General features: G+C 54.2%; 1 protein-coding gene across 1 annotated transcript in view; it reads right to left on the bottom strand.

Annotated features, from left to right (window-relative positions):
- Positions 1-890: 890 nt before the first annotated feature.
- Positions 891-20,616, bottom strand: part of OAS3 (2'-5'-oligoadenylate synthetase 3) — a 23,423-nt gene continuing 3,697 nt past the window's right edge. The window contains exons 2-16 of the mRNA XM_014464574.2: positions 19,152-19,434; positions 17,160-17,335; positions 15,729-15,964; positions 14,349-14,502; positions 13,577-13,918; positions 11,978-12,260; positions 9,666-9,841; positions 8,652-8,902; positions 8,099-8,243; positions 6,969-7,142; positions 5,403-5,688; positions 4,376-4,551; positions 3,815-4,053; positions 2,555-2,702; positions 891-2,364 (exon numbers count right to left, since the gene is read on the bottom strand). Coding sequence (XP_014320060.1) covers positions 2,353-2,364; positions 2,555-2,702; positions 3,815-4,053; positions 4,376-4,551; positions 5,403-5,688; positions 6,969-7,142; positions 8,099-8,243; positions 8,652-8,902; positions 9,666-9,841; positions 11,978-12,260; positions 13,577-13,918; positions 14,349-14,502; positions 15,729-15,964; positions 17,160-17,335; positions 19,152-19,434 — 3,081 coding nt within the window. The 3' untranslated portion in view covers positions 891-2,352. The remainder of the gene's footprint in view (positions 2,365-2,554; positions 2,703-3,814; positions 4,054-4,375; positions 4,552-5,402; positions 5,689-6,968; positions 7,143-8,098; positions 8,244-8,651; positions 8,903-9,665; positions 9,842-11,977; positions 12,261-13,576; positions 13,919-14,348; positions 14,503-15,728; positions 15,965-17,159; positions 17,336-19,151; positions 19,435-20,616) is intronic.

The raw sequence follows: 20,616 nt of genomic DNA, 5'->3' as shown, positions 1-20,616 counted from the left end.
GTTCCTTAAAAGAAATCTCTAGATCTACCTCTGTCTATCCTATTGGTTCTTTTTTTTTCTCGTAGAACTTTGACTATTACACCTGTCCATTCAAGGTCCTTCCTTGCCCTTGTCTGACTTTCACTGTAACACTTAGAGGTCAGCTGGGCAGGGGTGATAAGGCTCCCTTTTTAGGTAAAAATGTGGAGGCTCAGAGAGGTGGAAACACTTGCCCAAGGTCACACAGCTAGTAGATTGTCTGGCTGGGCTCTAACCCCACTCTACCTGATTCCAAAGTCCATGCTTTTTTTTATTTTTTAAAGATTTGATTCTGAAATAATTTGAAATACTGAGAAAATGTGTGGGGTGAGTACAAAGAACTCCCTCTTCTGCCCTCACCCGGAATAGTTCACATTTGCCCTTATTCTGTATGCACGTCTTATCAGCAGTCTCATTATGGAGCCATCTGAGAGCATGTTGCAGATATTATGCCCCTTTGCTCTTTTTTGTTTAAAATCTTTGGTTTTTTGAGCAGATTTAGGTTCACAGCAAAATTGGGCAGAAGGCCCAGCGATGTCCTATGGTCTCCCTGCCCCACACATGCACAGCCTCCCGACCAAGGTGGGGCATTTGTTACAACCGATGACTCTACGTGGACACATCATAATCACCCAGACCCTTCCCTCTGAGATCCTTCCATCTGTATCCCCTAAGAACCGGGCTGCTTCCTCTCCGCCTCCCGGGCCGCCCCTCTGGGAGGGACCACGCCCTCACCCACTCAATAGACATTCACGGTGCCTGTGCTGGGAATGCGGTCCCGGACGCTGGCCCCGGCCCTGGGCCTCCACTCCTCCCCGTGCTACCCGGGGTGGGCAGCCAGATGCTCACTTCTCAGACCCCCTGTAGCCAGATCCAGGCCGTAATTTTGTTTATTTTAAAGGAGAGACACAGAAGCACCCCCTGCAGCCCTGGTGGCCCAGTCCTGCGGGATGTGTGTGATTGTGGGAGTCCACGTCCCTGGTCTGGACCCCAGCTTTGTCGGGGAGAGGCGGTGGGCAGAGCAGCAGCAGCTTCCTCTGATTCAGCCGCGGTGATCCAATAACGAAACTAGCACCCAGGTGGCCCCAGCCTCCTTCCGCCGGTCCAGGGTTGGACGGAATCCCTTCCCACTTCCGATTCCGGAGTGCTTTCTGTTTTCCGTGCTGGCCCTGGACTGAGAGGGACACTGTGACCGCACTGGAGGTCAGGAGTGCCCCCTGCATGCGCCGGGTGGGTTTGCTCTGGAGGCAGAGGCAGGCTGGCACTCTCACTAGGGCACTGGCTCACATGTAGGCTCTGGGCATGGAGGATCCCCCTGGTGGCATTGTAGCAGGGCAGAAAAAAGACAGGAACTTGGTAAAAAACCAGAAAGGAAGTATGGCATGACATTAAGATGTGCAAACTGGGGGGAGGAGCGAAACGGGACCAAAAGGAGGCCTCCAACGAAAAGGCATCCGGGGAAGTGTCCAAGGACAGGGACCGCATGGCATGCACGTCCCACTCCCTCTGTCTGTGTCTGTGGCAGACATAAGCAGCCGATCCCGGCATGCGGTCCTTCTAGCAGCTGAGCTCAGAAAGCTTCTCAGTAGCCGAGACACATACAGACTGTAGGTCTCTGAGCACTTCTTCCTGTACGCAGGCCAGGCGTTGCTAATCCATCACGGCACTCGTGCCACTACTTTCCTCTAGTGCATCCAGGGCAGACATCACTAATTGATTAGGTCACTCCTCGCGGCTAGGCATCCATTCTTCAAAATCCTTTAACACGTAGGGCTCCGGACAGCCACAACCAACTGAGGGTGGCCGACAAATGAGATGAAAACTCTACCATCCCTGTGAGAAGTTCTTCGATGAGGGAAGGAGGAGCAGCCGCTGGGAGGTCAGAGATGAGTGTCAGGAGGAAGGATGCGAGCTGGTGTGGACGGGGAGAGAGATGTCGGGGAGGGGAGGAGGACATTCTCGCAGGGGCAGATGCAGTGAGACCAGAGGGTCACGAGGGTGATGAGGAAGCTGGAAACCCAGGGAGGTGCCCACCCACGCAAGCTGGACTCCAGCGTGTAGGCCGCGGAGGCAGGGCAGTGCCCATTGGATACAAGGGGGGATTCAATGGGCTGGGTGAGCAGAGTGGGCTGCGGGGAAGAGAGCTGAGAGGGAGGCAAGGATGTCCGCTGGGAGGCTGGACTGGATCTCTCTCTCTCTCTCTCTCAATACGCGCGCACGCACACAGACACACAGACACACACACACACACATCTGGCATGTGACCCTGAGTCTCCCCACATGGAGGGCTGGTGTCCATCTGTCCCTCTGGCAGGACCACTGATTTTCCGGGCTTCACACAGCGGCCTGGGAAAGATGACAGAATATGTTGTTACCTCTAACCTTCCTAGAGACAATGGGAACGGACAGGACATGGAGGCGCGGGGGCACCTCTGGGCCATGACTGGGCCCTGCCCCTTTGGGGGGAATCATGCCCTTCCCCCGACCACACTGCCCCCCAACAAAGATGCTCCCTGCTGTCCCCCAGCTCTCTCACCCTCACGGGCCACGGCTGGATGGGGGTGCCGTCTCTGCCGATGCAGCACAGGGAGGATATGCAGGCTGCGGCTTCCGTGGCCAGCAGGTCCCAGCGGGCATTGGGGCCCAGGTTGCCTGTCGGGTCTGCCGGATCCAGGATGATGGGCCTGCAATTCCCACCCAAGGTCAGTCCTCTTCCCGGCAACATCTGGGTATCTACTTGCGGGATTGCTTGAACTGTTCTCCCCCTCACCCAACGCTTTGCAGGGGGCAGGGGCAGGGCCCAGAGACTCCTCTGGGCTCCAGGCACACACTTGAGGGCAGATTGGAGAAGAAGCTACACACGAGCCCCTTCTGCCTTCTGTATCCAGGACAGACATTACTAATCAATCTCAGAGCTCAGGCCATGCGTGCCCCACCTGCATGGAAAGCAGGCATTGTTACTCAACCACAGCGCTGGTTCCATCACTCTCCCCCATCCGTGGCCACTAACTGAGGAGGTCACCCTTTTCAGCGGAGCTCATTCACAGCCTCAGGGTCTTTATCAACACATCACTCTCCGCAGCCATTACCCACGGACTGGAAATACATCACCAAGTTGTGAAAGCGTCTTTGTTATCTCTGTAGCATTTCAGAGGCGGGCAAAACCCCACAGGATGGGGCAGCTTATGTTACCTGGGGGTTCACAGGCAGGGTGGCCAGATTTAGCAAACACATATAGAAGATGCCCAGTTAAATTTGAGCTCCAGATAAACAATGAATCTGGTGTATTTTTTGTTTGTTTGTTTTATAAAAATTTTAAATATGTTTTTATTGATCTCAGAGAGGAAGGGAGAGGGAGAGAGAGAGAAATCAAAACATCAATGATGAGAGAGAATCATCGATCGGCTGCCTGCTGCACCCCCCACACTGGGGATCGAGCCCACAACCCGGGCATGTGCCCTAACTGGGAATCGAACCGTGACCTCTTGGTTCACAGGTCAATGCTCAACCACTGAGCCTCTCTGCTAGGCAAGGGTGTTGGTTTTCTTAAGCATAAGTATATCCCAATGACTACATGGGTTATTCTTACACTAAAAAGTTCTTCATTGTTTATCGGAAATTCAAATTTAACGTGGGGTCTGGCATTTCACCCGCAGACCTGAGTCTCCCCACGTGGAGGGCTGGAAAGGAGCTCAGTCCTAGAAAGTGGGTTCCCGCCTCTGCTCTGCACCCTCAGGAGGCGGGGAGAAAGGTGGCCTTGGGTCCCGGACTCTGGGACGTGGGGGTGGGTCCGAACCTGGGCTTGCGAAGCTGCTGCTCCAGGAAATCTCTGATGGTCTGGTCCTCACGGCTGTAGTTGACGGTCCAGTAGACGCAGAGCTGGCGGTACTGGGTGACCAGCTCCAGGACAGTGCGAAAGCCCTCGGCCATGTTGAACTGGGGGTCCTGCCCCCCCTGCTCCCAGGCATACACCGTCAGGAGTTCCAGCCCGTGCTGGGGGGGCAGAGAGCCCTTCCCCTTGGGCATCTTCTTGCACTAAGAAATGAGGAGAAAGACGATGTAGCAGTCCATACAGCAGTGAAGAGGAGCCGGCAAACCCTCCCCAAACATTTACAGAGCCCCTGCTATGCCAGATGCCTTGCCTTGCACTGTTCCATCAACTCCTGTGATATAGGAATGCCAGACCCATTGTACAGGTAAGAAAACTGAGGCCCCGCCGCTAGGAAAAACCTCCACCGACCCAGGGTTCCGGCCAGGGCTGGGCCTGCCTCCTCCCAGGAAAGAGCTCCAGAGGCAGAGCCCAGGGCCATGGGGAGGGGGCGGGGCGGGGAGGGGGGGGCGCGTCTGTGTGCCGAACCTGCCGGTACCAGTGCTTCACCAGTCGGATCAGACTCTTGAGCTTGGTGGGGCGAGCGATGACGAAGTCCCGCTGCAGCTCTGTGAAGCAGGAGGAGTACTCGCCCGGGGTGTTGTAGCTGCGGATGAGGTCCACGTAGACTTGAGGCGGGGGCCTGGAGCCAGGGGCCAGCTGGCCTGGAGACGGGGAGAAGGTGACCCTCACCTCATCGAGGGGGAACACAGATGCGGCGTGGCCCAGAGCTGAACCCCTGGTGAGGATCGGACTCCCTTTTCTGCCCCTCACACCCCACCTGCTTACCCACCGTGAAGGGAGGCTCCGGTCAGGGCTAACCTCTCCTCACCGACTCTCTGACTCTAACAAGGGAGAGGCCCCTGCAGGTGACGGAAGTGTAGGCGAGAGCTGGTGTCACCCCGGTCCCAGGGCACTTGAAGGCGTTCCCTGGTATCCCAGCTCTCGCTCTCTGAACTAAGGAACTGGACAGATTCAGAGACATCTCTGGACCAATCTCCCCCTTGCTACTTGTTTTGCAAAATGCAGACACCGGATACATTGATATGGGGTCGGGGGGATTGTCTCACTCTGCAAACTCTGCTATCCAGACTCTGAACTGAATAGATACAATGAGATTTGCATCTGTTTTGTTCGGGGATTTTCCCCCCTCTGTGCCTGGAAGTGTGCTGGGCACGTAGTAGGTGCACTTATGGATTGGACCGATTGAATGGGTCTGTGGCAGGCGGGGGAGGTGGCACACACATATTCGAAGGTGGGGATGCACTGAGACCCTTCCACGAAGACACTGGGGCTCAAGGTAGAGGAGTCCCCCGTCAAGGTCACCCAGATGCTGGTGGAACTGATGGAACGAGAAGCCAGCTCAGGGTCCTTTTCTCCAGACCCTTTGCAGGGAAGTGGTGATAAACATATACACCGACAATGCCTACGACTGAGCAGGCGCCCAGCCTCTGCCACCGTCCCTGGCGGCGCCGCCTCCGCCTTTCCCTTCTCGGGACCATGCCCGGCACCTCACCGAGGGCATCAAAGGCCGGCAGCACATCGCAGTCCACGCTCTGGTCCAGCATCGTGTGGGACGTCAGCGAGAAGCTCAGCACGCGGGGATTCTCCCACTTGGGGATGTCGAACTTCACCTCGAACTGCCGTGCCTGCTTACACGCCTCCAGCTGGGCTCGGATCTCTGAGATGACCTCGGCCCGCATGCTCCCTTGCTCGGCGAACTGGCTGAAGCAGCTGAGGAACACCACCAGGTCGGCATCGGAGCGGCCTCGCAGCGCCGTTCCCTTCCCGGAAGAGCCGCCCTGGGGAGGACATGGCAGGTGGCTGGAGCCCTCAAGTCCTGATTCATGGCCTCCTGCCCGAGCCGATGGGCTCTGGACTCTGAGTTAGGAACTTGCTGTGTGACCTTGGGCAAGTCACCTAACGTCTCTGTCTCAGATCTTTAATGGGGGTTAATATAGGGCACAGCTGTGAGGAAGAGAGATGTGCAAGACGTAAGGCGCCGTCCTCCAACTAAGGCAGACTCTCCACTGCGTCATGTTTGGGGCTGGGGGGGATGTGAGTTTTCCTTCTTTTTTTCCAGGCCTGTGGCTGGTGATCTTTTAAAAAGACTCAGGCCTGGTCCCTACGTCCCCGAGGCTGTGATGTCATTGCCCTGGGAGGGTCTTAGGCATCAGGATCTATTTTAAAAGCCTCCCTGGGATTCTAAGTGAAGCCACAGTTGAGAACCAGTGAGTCGGGCTGCTGTCCTCAGGTGCTATGGAGGAGGAAGCAGGGAACAGGGAGGGGGAGGTATTTGCCTGGGGTCACACAGCAAGTCCCCAGGCCTAGGACTTGTCACTGGCTGACTCTATGCTGATGCTCTTTCCAGAGTTGACCTGTGTCTCCCGGTGACTCCAATTGTGAACTGAACTGAGGTCATATCTGATAGAGCAGATCCTGTGACTCTTTGTCAACCCCCAGCACCCTTTCCTCCTGCTGGGATCAGCACTGGGCTTTCTTCAGGGGAATTGCTGCTCTTCCACCCCACCCAGGAGGGCTGACTCTACCATGTGACCCAGGCTTGGCCAGCCAGCACACGGTGACTCCGCAGCCCTAGTGACTGGTTAAGGGACACATCGCAAGGCCAATGAAACTCAATTCCCAGATTTCTTTGACTTTTGAGAAAAGAGAATTCCCCTTTTTAGAAGAGATGACAAGGACCATCCCATGGACAGGCCCCATCTAAGCAGAAGCAGGCTGAGCCCAAAGCTAGGAAGAAAAGCTGAGCCCTGACGATCCGGCATGGGCTCCTGGATCCAGCTGTGCCTGAAGGCAGCCTATTCCAGGCCGTCCATTCACATCAGCCAATACATTCCTTTGTTGCTTCTCTGGAGTTGGCTGCCATGAGCAACCCAAAGGAACCTCTTGGGCCTATATGGGCCCTCCCTGGGCCATCTACCCGTGACCTTGTTCCACTTTCTCTTCTATGTCTGGCCTTGTGCTGGCTGCTGCAGAGCCCACGGAAGTGGGTCAGGCCTGGTCTGGGCCCACACGAGATCACCGGCCTGCAGCCCTGGGCCCACAGCTCTCTGGAGCTCACCTTGACCACCTTGAGCACTTTGATGGGAGAGTTCTGGAAGCAGTTTTCCCTCAGGAAGGAGCAGATGGTGTCAACCGCCTTGTTCACCTGAGCCAGGAACTGGCGGTTGGGCTGGAGGAAGTCACTGATGAACTTGTCGAGGTCCCTGGCTGGGGTCTGGTACAGGAGCGTGGGCTGCAGAGAACACAGGTGGGACCAGGTGGAGAAGGACTGCCTGCGAATGCCCAGGCCCCGCCCCTTAGCTTCCTGTGAGAACGAGACTCCCATGATCTCCTATGGCTCTTTTTCTTCTGAACTGGCTGTCAGATCGCAGCATCAGAGGGACCCGAGTTCAAGTTCTGGTTCTACCACCACCACACAGCCTCAGTTTCTCCATCTTTTTAAAAAATATTTTTTTACTAATTTCAGAGAGGAAGGGAGAGAGAGAAAGAGAGAGAGAGACATCAAGGATGAGAGAGAATCATTGATCAGCTGCTTCCTGCACGCCCCACACTGGGGATCAAGCCCACAACCCGGGCATGTGCCCTGACCGGGAATCGAAGTGTGACCTCCTGGTTCATAGTCGACGCTCAACCACTGAACCACACTGGCCAGGCTTCCCCATCTCTAAATGGGGGCAAGAACGAGGCCCACGCCTGATGGATTGCCTGGATCGTGAAGCACTGGTTATGAGATTCTGCAAAATAGCAAATGCGATGGAATTCTATCCTTTGGGGAGCTGCCCATGGCTATTGTGGTAGGTGGGGTTCCCCAGAAGCAGAGCTGAGGCGGGGATTCCTGTGCATGTGATTATCCGGGACAGGGCTTGCAGAAGGGGAGCGAGGGGAGCAGGAGCAGGTGGGGGGGGGGGGGCTCAGCTGGAGAAAGCTTCCCCTCCCCCCGCCCAAAGCCAGAGCGGGCTCTGGAGCAGCAATTGCATCACTGAGTTGGTCCTGCCTTGCAACTGGGCGGGCCTTTTATGCGCATGTCACTCAAGCACTGGCTGGGATGGAACGGCCGGTGCCTTGGCTGTAAGCCATCAGCTCCCAACACTCCTAGCAGCCGGGGATGTGGCACCGGCAGGGAAGGAGGACCTGGGACCCTGGGACAGGCACCAGCAGCGTCTTCCCCCTCCGGGACCCACCTCTTACCATCACATCCCAGGGCTGCACGGGCGTCCCGTCTGCGCTCATGAAGCAGGCCTGCGTCTCCAGGGCGGCCGCTTCCTGGGCCAACAGCTCCCAGCTGCCCAGGCCCACGTTCCAGGTGGGGTCGGCGGGGTCCAGGATCAGGGGTCTGGGGCAGAGTGGGTGGGCAGGCGGGTGAGAATCCGTGAAGGAGCAAGGGGTGGGAGACCTCGGGAAGGGGTGTGGGGGCGGGGAGAGCGAGAAGACTGTCAGCACCTTAGGGTTGGTGCAATCTTGCCCACGCACGGCAGGGTCCCTGCCTGGCCACCTTGGTCTGGAAGCTATTGGGTGACCCCTTAATCTGAGACGGGGATTGTCTTGTATTAACATAAGTGGCCCTGGCTTCCTCTGGGGGTCATGTGTCCATTGCTTCCTCAGCAAAGAGTCTAGAAGGATGCAGAGCGAGGATGGGGCTGGGGCCCCCAAACCCCACCCTGGACCCCTCCTGGATGCAGTGACTCCAGGTGACAGTGGGGGGAAGGACGATAGGGCGGGAGAGGAGGTAGTGGGTGTGCACCTGGGTTTCCGAAGCTGGCCGAGGAGGTGCGTTCTGAGAGCTGGGTCCTCAGAGCTGTAGTTGACCGTCCAGAAGACACAGAGCTGCCGGTGCTGCTGGACAAGCCCCAGGACGGTCCTCAGGCCTTCGGCCGTGTTGAAGCGGTCCTTCCCGCAGCCCTGCTCCCAGGCGAAGATGGTCAGCAGCTCCAGGGCGTAGGCTGGGGGCAGGGAGGCACGGGCCGGCCGCTCTCCTTTGTTCCCGGCAGCAACCTATGTTCCCCCCAAATCAAAGAGTCAGCGGAGTGAGCACTTACTGTCCGCTGGGCACGGCCCTCCTTGGAGAAGGCGGGGAATGTAGAAAACACAACACAACACAACACAACACAACACAACACAAAGAATAGAACCTTGGGGCTGGCCTGGCGCACCCTTCCCATTTTACAGGTGAATAAACTGAGGTCCAGAGCGGGGGCAGTGACCTGTCCAAGGTCACAGAGAAGCTCAGACTTGGTCTGTGCCTAGCGTCTTTCTAACGGGAGTGGGGTCGGCGACACAGTCATCTTGGCATTTCAACACCCATAACCAGTTAGCAACGGTGGGCGGTCAGCAGATGTTGGCTGAATAAGTGAGCTGGCATTCAGAGGGTATTTGCTGCGGGGGCTCTGAAGGAAGCTCAGGAGTTAGCAGAGCTTGCAAAGGAGATGGTGATGGAGGAACAACATAAGCAAAGGCTTGAAGGTGAGAAACAGCAGGGGAAGCATCAGCAGTGTGAGGAGAGAAGGCTAGAGAGGGCGGGGGACGCCAATCACAAGGTACACGAGGATTTGGGGACTTGATGGAGAAAATGCTCCCTCAGCCGGGGGGGGGTGGGGAGGCTACCAGGGAATGAAGAAGGAGGAGGCAGTCCTTCTGGTTGGAATGGCCAATAAAACTCAAAGGAGGGGCGTTGTGTTGGGGATGAGCTGACTGGCAGAGGCAGTTGCCATGACAGCGGCGGTTTTCTGGGAGGAGCAAGGGGGTAGAGAGGCCTCACCTGGCGGTACCAGTGCTTCACCAGCAGGATCAGGTTCTTCAGCTTGGCTGGGCGGGTGTTCACGAAGTTCCTCCGCAGCTCTGCGAAGCAGGCCCTGTGCTCCCCGTCCTGGCAGCCGCTGTCCAGGAGAGTCTGGTAGATCTTGGGGTCCGGTTTGGTGCTGGCACTGAGCTGCCCTGTGGGTGTTTGAAAGATGCTGAGGATGCATTGCTCATGGAAGACAGCGGCATTTCCCAACCCAGCCGCTCACCTGCCTCTAATATGTAAACGTTAAATATATAACATTGCGGTCAACGACACACACTCTAGAGCACAGAATAACAATCAGAACTCCTAGAACTTACAGAAGTGAGAGACAAAGGCCCTGGGACTTTTAAAAAGTTAAGCTGAGGCAGCGGGTCAGGCACATCGGAAGGAAGTTGCTGGAGGATATATGTGAGCGACGGAGCAGCAGGCAGCCCCGAGAGATGGGAACATGGGAGCAATGGGATGTGGAGGATGAAGAGAGACACCACTGAATAGAGTTCCCGAAGTAGAGAACGGAGAAGACACAGGAGAAGCGATGTTTGAAGAGCTACTGGGAGGCATTTTCCCCAAACTAAAGGAAGAACCGAGTCCTCAGATTCAGTCAGCACAACAAATTCCAAAGAATATGATTGACAAGAAATCAATATGCAAACATCAGAAACTGAAGGATGCTATGGACTAAGAAAAGTCGTAAAAGCTACCAAAAAGGAAACACACACACACACACACACACACACCAACAAAGAAGTAAACAGCCGACTTCTCATCAACTATCCGGATCAGAAGACAGTAGAAACTGAGAAGAACAAATGTCCAACATTTCCTCCAAGAGGGAGGTGAGACAGAAGGTTTTCTAGACCAAGTCTGTGAAAATGTATCACTTAGAAACCCCTTCTGAGAAAGAACTACAGGATGCATTTCTGTGAGAAGGAAATGAATCCAGAGGAAGAACTGGAAATTAAGAAGCACGAGTGAGGGGGGAAAATATTTCTAATTATGTGCAGAGGTTTTAATTTACACAGGTATAAAAACAAAAGCAAAGAAAATAATCTTTCTTATTGTTAGTGTCTTGTATGTTTGTTCTAATCTATTACCAACCCCCTCAAAATGATCATATTATTAATGTTTGCTCCTTTTTTGTCTTCTAGTTTTACGTTACTTATAAAAGGTACAATTAAAATCTAATGGCATATCCTTACAAATCAAAAATGGAAAAAGGCATTTCAGGAAAACACTGCCAAGACCAGTGCGGCTCTATTAATGCCAGATCAAAGGCTTTAAGGCAAATATATATATATTTTAGAAATAATGAGGATTATTACTTGATGACAAAAGGAACAATCCAATAAAATATAATTATATTCTTACATGTTCCTTAATAACATAGCCTCAAAATATTAAACTCAAAACTTTCCAGAATTACAAGGAGAAACTGACAAATCTCTACTCAGAGCGGGAGATTCTGGGAGCCCATTCATGAACTGATAGACAAAATAAGGAAAAAATAAGTAACACAGATCTGAACACAGATCATAAGCTAACTCTAAAGGGTCTGTACAGAAGCCCGCATTCACCAACGGGAAGCATGCATTCTGTTCTGTCATGGGAAACTTAGGAAGTGCTAACAAATTCCAAAGAATTGATATTTTGGGGGTATATTTTCTGACTACAATTAAAAATAGAAAAAGAGCCTGGTGTTGCTCAGTGGTTGAGCAGCGACCTATGAACCAGGAGGTCACGGTGCAATTCCCGGTGGTGGATTCGATTCCCAGGCCAGGGCACATCCTGGGGCTGCAGGTCTGATCACCTGCCCTGGCGCTTGCGAAAGGCAATCAATCGATGTGTCTCTCTCACATTGATGTTTCTCTTTCTCTCCCCTCTCCCAACCCCTTCCTCCCATTCTCTCTAAAAATCAATGGAAAAAATACCCTCAAGTGAGGATTAACAAAAAAAAAAAAAGAAAGGAAATTACATGTAATTTCTTAAAAAAAAAAATAATCCCAAGCAGACATGGAGAACTAACTGTTAGCACTTGTGAAATCGGAATTGGAGTACACGGTCATATGATGTCTATAGTTCTCTGTGTGTTTGAAATAGTTTATAATGAAAACTTCTGTAAAGTTAAAAGCACTAAATAGTTACGAGTTGATGGTGACCATGACTGTAGGGACCGCAGAGTAGAGCCAATGCTGGATGAAGTAGGGGGATGAGTCACAGAGAGGACTGCAAGCGCCCCGTGCGATGTTCCCTGATCCCCCCCAAGGCACAGGCCGGGCACCCCTCACCCACGGCATCAAAGACCGGCAGCAGGCTCACGTCCGTCCAGCTTGCTAGGGCTGGGGACACCAGCTGGAACCGCAACGCCTCGGTCATGGTCTGCTCTGGAAAGTTCAGGGTCAGGCCGGGGACCGGATCCCGCCACCAGGATTCCAGCTGGTCCCGCATATCAGCGAGGATCTCCGCCCGCCGGGGCCCCTGGTCCTTGTAGTCCTCGAAGCAGTTGAGGAAGATGACGAGTTCGGCATCACAGCCACCCTTGAGGTCTGTGCCCCGGCCGAATGAGCCCCCCTGCAGAGAAAAGAGCTTCTCAGACTCTATTTAAGTCAGACTGGGACCCCCTAAGCCCCCCATCGGCAGCCCTGGAACTGCTCGCTCACTGATGCTGGCTCTTGGGGCACCACGACAGGTGCAGGCTGTGACCTCTGACCATCAGAGGCCCACAGAGTCAGGCTACATCTGACTATATCTGATGGCATCTGCCTTCCAGCCCACGAAGCTTGTGCAAAGTCAGACAACGTGCAGCAGCAGATAACAGGGACGGTTGGGTGGAGAGGGCAGCGGTCAAAGATTTTAGCCAAACATCTGCAGCACCTACTGACTGCACATCTGGATCACAGGTTGCAAATGGGGGTCCTGGCCCCAGAAGGGTCTGCAGATGTACTTGGCCTGTTTCAATCCTTCATTCATGCGTGCATGCATTCAACAGATATTTATTGAGCAATTACATAGATGGGTATGCGAGTGGATAAAATTACTTGTTTTCCTGGAACTTGTACCAGGAGCAGAGGGAGGGGGAGGCAGGGACAGTCAGCAAACAGTAGCCCCCCAAAAGCCCTAAGTGCGGTGTAGAGGCCAACAATAAGGGGACTGGCAGGGAGTGGAGGTTGTAATTGTAACATGAGCAGCCAGGCTCCTTGAGAAGGGGTTGGATCACAGACTTAAAGGAGGGAAGAGACCGGCCGGTGTGGCTCAGTGGTTGAGTGCCGACCTATGAACCAGGAGGTCACGGTTTGATTTCTGGTCAGGGCACATGCCTGAATTTCAGGCTTGATCCCCAGTGTGGGGTGTGCAGGAGGCAGCTGATTAATGACTTTTATCATTGAGGTTTCTATTTCTCTCTTCCTCTCCCTTCCTCTCTGAAATCAATTACACACACACACACACACACACACACACACACGAGAGGGAGAGAGCCAAGTGGATGGAGGAAGAACATTCGAGAGAGAGAAAGCAGCTGTGGGGAGGTGTGCCTGGGGAGCTCAAGAAGCAGCCACGAGGCCAGCGTGGAGTAAGTGAGGGGCAGAGAGAGACCAGGGCCAGATCCCCAAGCCTGAGGCCACTGTCCTGTCCTCTCTGAAACCTTGGAGGGGGTTTTGTGCAGAGAAGGGAAGTGATCTGATTATGGTAATAGCGGTTAAAAAAAAAACTATCATTAAAAAAAAAGCAGCTGGCTCTTATACACTAGCATATATCCCTCCCCCAGCAAACTGCCCTCCATGGCGTCCACTTCCTCTGTCCGCCCTCAGCTGTGTCTCTGTCACTCCCTCCCATCTCCACGGCGGTCCCCCCAGCGGGTCCCCTCGGTGTCTCCACCTGCCGCTCACCTTGCCAACTCTCGAGGCCTTGTGGACACAGTTCTCCCGCAGGCGGCTCAGGATGCCATCGACGGCCTTGCTCACCTGCTTCTGGAACTGGGGGCTCGGCTTGAGGTGGTCCTGGATGAAGCGGTCCAGCTCCTTGGCGGGGACCTGAGACAGACCCGGGACCCCCTCCGGTGTACAGGGGGCGATGCCGTCCACCGAGGGGCCGGGAGCTGGGCATAAGGGCCGCCTGTCCCCTGCCCTGGAGCATCCAGCATCAGCACTGCTACCGTCCATGGGGGTCCTCTGGGCAGGGTCTCGCAGGATGGGGTGGTCCACACTGGAGCGCCCAGTGCGTGGAAGGCCCTGGAAGGTTGGGGAAGGAGCTGCCTTACACACGCAGGGTTCTAGTTCCTTCTCTTGGCAGCCCCCGCCCCCACCTCAGTCAGGGTGACTGCGGCTCAGAGAGGGGAAGGGAGAGGTAGCCCGTAGGGTGCCTTGTGCAAATGAGAAGAGGTGCCCTTAGGAAGGGGACACATTATAAAAAACTCCCCCCAGGGCAGGCTAGAGGGGGTCAGTGGGGGAAAAAGGGGGACATATGTAATACTTTCAACAATGAAGATTTAATTAAAAAATAAAAGGGTCCCCCTGAGTTGGGACACTTGGTAAGCAGACAATACACGCCTGCAGTCCCCACTTTTCAGCTCCGTTCCCCACCCACGGCCTCCAGCACAGAAAGCACTGCGCACACAAGTTAGGTGTAAATGCCAAGCGTCCCAGGAGCCCCCGCACTCACGGGCCCCTCCCAGGGCTGCACAGCGCCCCCTGCCGCCTGCAGGAAACACGGGCAGTCGTAGCAGGACTCTGCCTCTTCGGCCAGCAGGTCCCAGCGCCAGGCTGCCCCGTCCCCCACGTCCCACGTGGGGTCAGCCGGGTCCAGGATCACGGGCCTGCAAATCCACAGGGACAAGAAGATTCTGGTTAGCAAGACGGCCGAAGTCAGGGGCTCTGGAGTCAGGCCGACCTGGTTCCGATCTCAGCTCTGCTGCTTTCCAGCTGTGTGACCGGAGGCAGATGACTGGCTTCTCTGGGCCTCGGTTCCCTCATCTTCAACCTGGGGATCACAGCGGCGCCTGGTCTGATGGGCCTGGTCTGAGATTAAATGAGAACTACGGCCTCAACCCCACCTGCACGTTAGAATCACAAGATACCAGGACCCAGTGTCTGCCCTGACATACGAGGCCGTGCGTCTCGGCCCTCTTCGTCAGAGCCCGAGAGTGGAAACAGCCCAGACACGCGTGATGAGCAGGATGGAAGACACACTGTGATAAACTCACACAATGAAATGCTATCCAGCAATGGAGGAGAAGGAGCCACAGCTACACGCAACCGTACGGAGAATCTTAAAGACTTAATTCTGGGAGAGAGAAGGCACACACACAAGTCCATGCTGTAATGATCACAGTCAGAAAGGGGTTCCCTGGGGGAGGGGCACAGGGGAAGCCCCTGGGGTGCTGGGATACTCTGCCTTGATCTAATGGGGGTTCCAGGTGAGCTCACTTCTTAGCAAGTCATCAGAATGTGCTATACGCTCACACACAAAACGGTGGTATGCTTTAACTCCCCCCCCCCCACCCCGCTCGGCCAGCCTGGCTCAGTGGTTGAGCATCAACCTGTGAACCAGGAGGTCATGGTTCGATTCCTCATCAGGGCCTGGATTGTCGGCTTGATCCCCAGTGTGGGGCATATAGGAGGCAGCCGATCAATGATTCTCTCTCATCATTGATGCCTCTCTCTCTCTCTCTCTCTCTCCCCTCCCCTCTCAATAAAAATATATTTTAAAAAAAACAACATCCCTTATGCCAGTGGTTCTCAACCTTGTTTATTATGGGTGGGGCCACGACATTAGTAACAAAGAAACAATTTCTGGAGGATGAGGCCCAGAAATCAGGATTTTAAAAAGATTCCCAGGTGATTCTAATGTGCAGCCAAGGTTGAGAACCACTGCCTTAAGTGATTCTACTTTGCACCTGGGGCTGAAGGCGCTGTATGAGGAAGTGCCCTGGTAGCACTTGGCTTTGACTCTCGTTAGCTATGACCTGCTTTATCATTGTTGATGCTCTCCCCAGGCACAGGCACAGGCACAGGAGAGCGGGTGCTGGGTACGAGGAGGTACCTGGGTCCCTCAAGCTGGCGCTGCAAGAACTTCTTCACTGCAGGGTCCTCGCAGCTGTAGTTGGTGGTCCAGAAAACACACAGGTGCTGGTACTGCTGGATCAGGCCCAGGACGGTGCGGAGGCCTTGGGCCAAGCTGAAGGCCTCCTTCCCACAGCCCTGCTCCCAGGCGAAGATGGTCAGCAGCTCCAGGGCGTAGGCAGGGGGCATCTCCTTCCGCCCCGCCTTCGGGCACACCTGCAAGAGGACAGGGCGTGTGTGTGTGTGGGGGGGGGGGGGCGGGAGGGCTCACAGGAGGAAGGGAGGAGGAGCTAGCTCTCTGGAGAATTTTGTAGGATCGCCCAGTCTCCGGGGTGGACACACCAGCAGGCTGAGCCTGGGACGAGGTGCTGTGTGCTAAGCCTGTTTCCAAAGCAGCCAGGTGTTGCCCACCCTCCCTCATCGCTGGGGCGTCAGCAAGGTGCTTGGGTCCTGTTGTGGTGGGGGAGGGAGAGGTCTGAGCTGCAAGCCCCCAGGAGGGGGGAGTAGCCAGGGAGGGGCCAGCGGGTGGTCGGAGATGGCTATCCCCCCAGGAAAACACAGCGAGTCCCTGGCTGAGCAGGAACTGGCCTCCAGGATCTCCTCCTTCCAGGCCTGCGTGAGGAGGAGGAGGACCAAGTGCAGGCTCAGGGCATTCCTGTGGCTGCGGTCGGAGGTGTACAGACTGCACATACTTCATACCGTTCATAAAACGCCCCAGACGGTTTCAAAGGCCTAAATATGAAAAGGAAGTGCTGCCAAAACCGGTTTGGCTCAGTGGATAGAGCGTCAGCCTGCGGATTGAAAGGTCCCAGGTTCGATTCCGGTCAAGGGCATGTACCTGGGTTGCGGGAACATCCCCAGTAGGGAGGTGTGCAGGAAGCAGCTGATCGATGTTTCTAACTCTCTATCTCTCTCCCTTCCTCTCTGTAAAAAATCAATAAAAAAAAAATATTTTTTTTTTAAAAAAGAAAGTGCTAAAATAGTTTTTTGGGAAGGAACATGGGAGAATAGTTTTAGAAAGTCAGAATAGGCAAAGGCTTCTTAAACAAGACACACAAAGCACACCTCCCATGAGACAGGGGTGAACACACCTGACTACATTAAAACACAAACATTTTCTGTGTCAAGAGATCTATAAACAAAGTGAAAGTATAAGCCACAGGTGGGGAGAATAGATTTGCACTGCTGGCGAAATAAAAACCAGCACCCACAATATATAAAGAGCTCCAACCAATCAACAACAAGAAGGCCGCTAACCCTGTAGAAAATAATGGGCAAATTACATGAACAGACCATTCCCAGAAAGAGAAACACGAATGGCTGCTAGACATAGGGAAACAGTCTCACTATCACGGAGGCACACGTCCCGTCAGGCACACGCCTGGCGCAGGACCCGCCCTGCCGGCCTCACCTGGCGGTACCAGTGCTTCACCAGCAGGATCAGGTTCTTCAGCTTGGTCGGCCGGGTGTTCACGAAGTTCCTCCGCAGCTCGGCGAAGCAGGCCGCGTGCTCGCCCTTCTGGCAGCCGCTTTGGAGGAGGGCGGCGTAGACCTGGGGCTTGGGTTTGACACTGGAGCTGAGCTGACCTGTGAGTGAGGAAGGGAGCTGAGGACCCGGGATGAAGGGCAGTGCTGGTGTGGGCTCAGCTGGGGGCGCTGGGGGAGAGTGAGGAGGATCTGAGGGGCGGGGTTTGCTTGCATGGGCGCTGGAGGATGAGGAAGAGAGCCTGGAGGCCTCAGGGAGCCAGAGAGGAAAAGAAAGCTCTGGACCAGAAGCGAGGGTTCCTGCTCCCAAATGGCCAGGCGCCCCCAGAGGTCGTCGGAAGAAGTGCAGCCTCATTCCCAGGTTAGTAGGGAAGAAGCTTCCTGCTGAGTCGGCTGTTCTGTAACCTGGCAATCCTTCCCTCCCCGCGGCTGCCCGCAGGCCATACTAAAATACCACTGCACAGGCCTTTAATTAATCGGTGCCCTGCGAAGAGGAAATGATGCCGGAGAAATACAAGGCAAGAGGTTCTGATTCCTTAGCAGTAATTGCTAATATGTTTTGAGCACTTACCACAGGCCCGGCACTGTGCTGAAAGTTTCACACCAACCCCCTCATTGTATCCCCACTCAAAGCCGGCAGTTCTCCACCTCTCTTACAGCTGGCGAAACTGAGGCACAAAGACACTCAGCGATACAGCTGGAGGTAGGATGGGAAGGCAGAGCCAGCTCTACAGTATCTCCTGGGCCAGGCTCGGGAAACGTAAACACTCCCCAGAACTTCCTAGGTCCCTGACGTCATTTACTTGCTGTGTGACATCGGATGAGTCACTGTACGTCTCTGTGCCTTAGGGTCCCCACTGGTAAAATGGAAGATGAGACAGTGCAGACCTCATAGGTTTGTTTTGAGGAGGAATGAGACAAAACATGTCAAGTGCTTGGAATAGTGAAGCATTTAATAAGGAGTAGCTATTATGATGGTGGGTATTTAGGTGTGGGAGAGTGTGGCTGTCCGCCAGGTCAGCAGAACCCTGGATAAACTCAAGACAGCTATCTCCCAGAGCATCATGGTAAATAAAGAAGAAGAAGAAGATGATGATGATAATAACAGAAACAATAATAAGAATAGAAATAAGAATAGCAAGCACTCATATAGCCCTATCACGTACCAGGCACTGCTCTGAGTTCATTACGTATATTAACGCATAAAGTCTTTCCAGAACAAATTACTATTGTCCTGTAATTACTATCTGCATTTCGCAGATGCATATTATTATATTAAATCAAGCGTGGGTTTATTACAAAAGGGAGTGAAGAATCCCATTGATGCTTTTAAGATAAAAGATGAGATTTTGCAGAATTCTGGCCTTGTCCCCAGACCCCTGCTGCCGGGCATGTGCCCACCTGCCTTCTCCTCCGGGGTGTCTATGGAAGGGCTGAGCTGCGCTGCAGGAGGCAGTGGCTGAAGGAAACTCTACCCAGTTGTTGGAGCGAGGACCACAGATCCAGGAGGAATGGGCCTTCTTGGCCCTTGTCTGGTCCAAACCCAGTATGTTTAGTCAAGACACTGAAGCCCATGCCCAGCCAGCGTGGCTCCGTGGGTGAGCATCGACCTATGAACCAGGAGGTCACGGTTCCGTTCATGGTCAGGGCGCATGCCTGGGTTGTGGGCTTGATCCCCAGTAGGGGGGTGTGCAGCCGATCAGTGATTCTCTCTCATCATCAATGTTTCTGTCTCTCTCCCTCTCCCTTCCTCTCTGAAACCAATTTTAAAAATATACTTAAAAAAAGAAAAGAAAGAAACAGAAGCCCAGAGAGGGTGGCCCAGGTCACACAGCAAGTTGGTGGCAGGACTTGAACTGTTGGCTCTGACTTACTCCTAATGGTCTTGCCCCAACCCCAGGGCATCTTGCCCACTCACCCAGAGCGTCAAAGGCGGGCACCAAGCTAACGTCCATCCAGTTTTCAAGGTCTGTGGATGCCAGTCGGAACTGGAGGGCCCCGGGCGTGTCCTGTTTAAGGAACTCAAGGCTCAGACCAGGGACCGGCTTCTGCCACCAGGATCCCAGCAGCACCCTCATCTCCTTGAGGATCTCTGTCCGCAGAGCCCGCTGGTCCTCATAGCTCTTGAAGCAGTCAAGGAAGACGACAAGTTCAGAATCACAGCCACCCCTCAGAGCTGTGCCCCGGCCAGAGGAGCCTCCCTATGAAGAAAAAAACAAACCTCAGAATTCTGCACCCTCCAATCCTAGTGCCCAGGGGCTGGCAGGGTGAGTGAGGCAAGTGGGCTGGGTGGGGACTGTGGCCACAGGGCTCCTGGCCTCCAAAGCCCCAGCACCGCCGGCTGCTCTGAGGCCAGCTCGCACCTGCTTTCATCTCTCCCCTGATAAGCTCCAGGTGCCCCTCTATGCCCCCCAGGTTTCCTGGGTCCACCCGGCACCCCTGGAGTTTGTCTTGAGGACACAGTAGGTGGCACTTGTCTCCTCCCCGAGTCTGTGGGCGTCCTGAGCTCAGAGTCAGCGTGACAAAAAGTGACCCCGGCTCAGTGTCCCCATCCATTAAACAGGGACAATTGCCCTGACCGGTTTGGCTCAGTGGATAGAGCATCGGCCTAGGGACTAAAGGGTCCCAGGTTCGATTCCGGTCAAGGGCATGTGCCTTGGTTGCGGGCACATCCTCAGTGGGGGGTATGCAAGAGGCAGTGGATCGATGTTTCTCTCTCATTGATGTTTCTAACTCGCTATCCCTCTCCCTTCCTCTCTGTAAAAAAAATCAATAAAATATATTTTTAAAAAACCCCCAAAAAACAGGGACAATAATCTCCACCAGACTAAATGGGAGGATTATATGAGATAAGACTAATGAGACAATGCTCATTGTTATTCGGTGATTCCTCAGTAAATGGGGCTGTTCTAGCTGTTCTAGAGAATTATCATATCTGCATCCTTAGGGGCAGGCCTAGTGAGGTCCATGGTCTATTTGAGTGGATGTGTGAGTGAAGAATGAGTGAATGAATGAGTGAGTGAATGAATGAGTGAGTGAATGAATGAATGAATGAATAAGAGGCAGCCCTTGGCAGCATAGATCCAGGAATCAGACTTCCTGACTTTGAATCCTGACTGGACTTCTTACAGGCGAGGATATGTTACTTCGGCTCCCCGTGCCTCAGTTTCCCCATCTGTCAAGGGGGGTAAAGAGTACCTCCCTCGCAGAGCTGTTGTGAGCAGCAGTCTATGTTCAGGCCCCTGTGAACGCCCGGAGCGAGTAAATGTGCTAAGTGATAAAATGAATGGAAAGACTGATAACGCCCCCCCCCCCCCCCCCCCCCCTATTTCAATGGCGGGTGAAGGCCCACCTTTGGGATTTTCCGCACCCCCCACGGGGGG

The sequence above is a fragment of the Myotis lucifugus genome, unplaced genomic scaffold, assembly GCF_000147115.1.
Source record: "Myotis lucifugus unplaced genomic scaffold, Myoluc2.0 scaffold_256, whole genome shotgun sequence".
NCBI classification, from domain to species: Eukaryota; Metazoa; Chordata; class Mammalia; order Chiroptera; family Vespertilionidae; genus Myotis; species Myotis lucifugus.
Note: the sequence above shows the minus strand (reverse complement) of the source record. Positions and strands in the feature narration are given on the sequence as shown.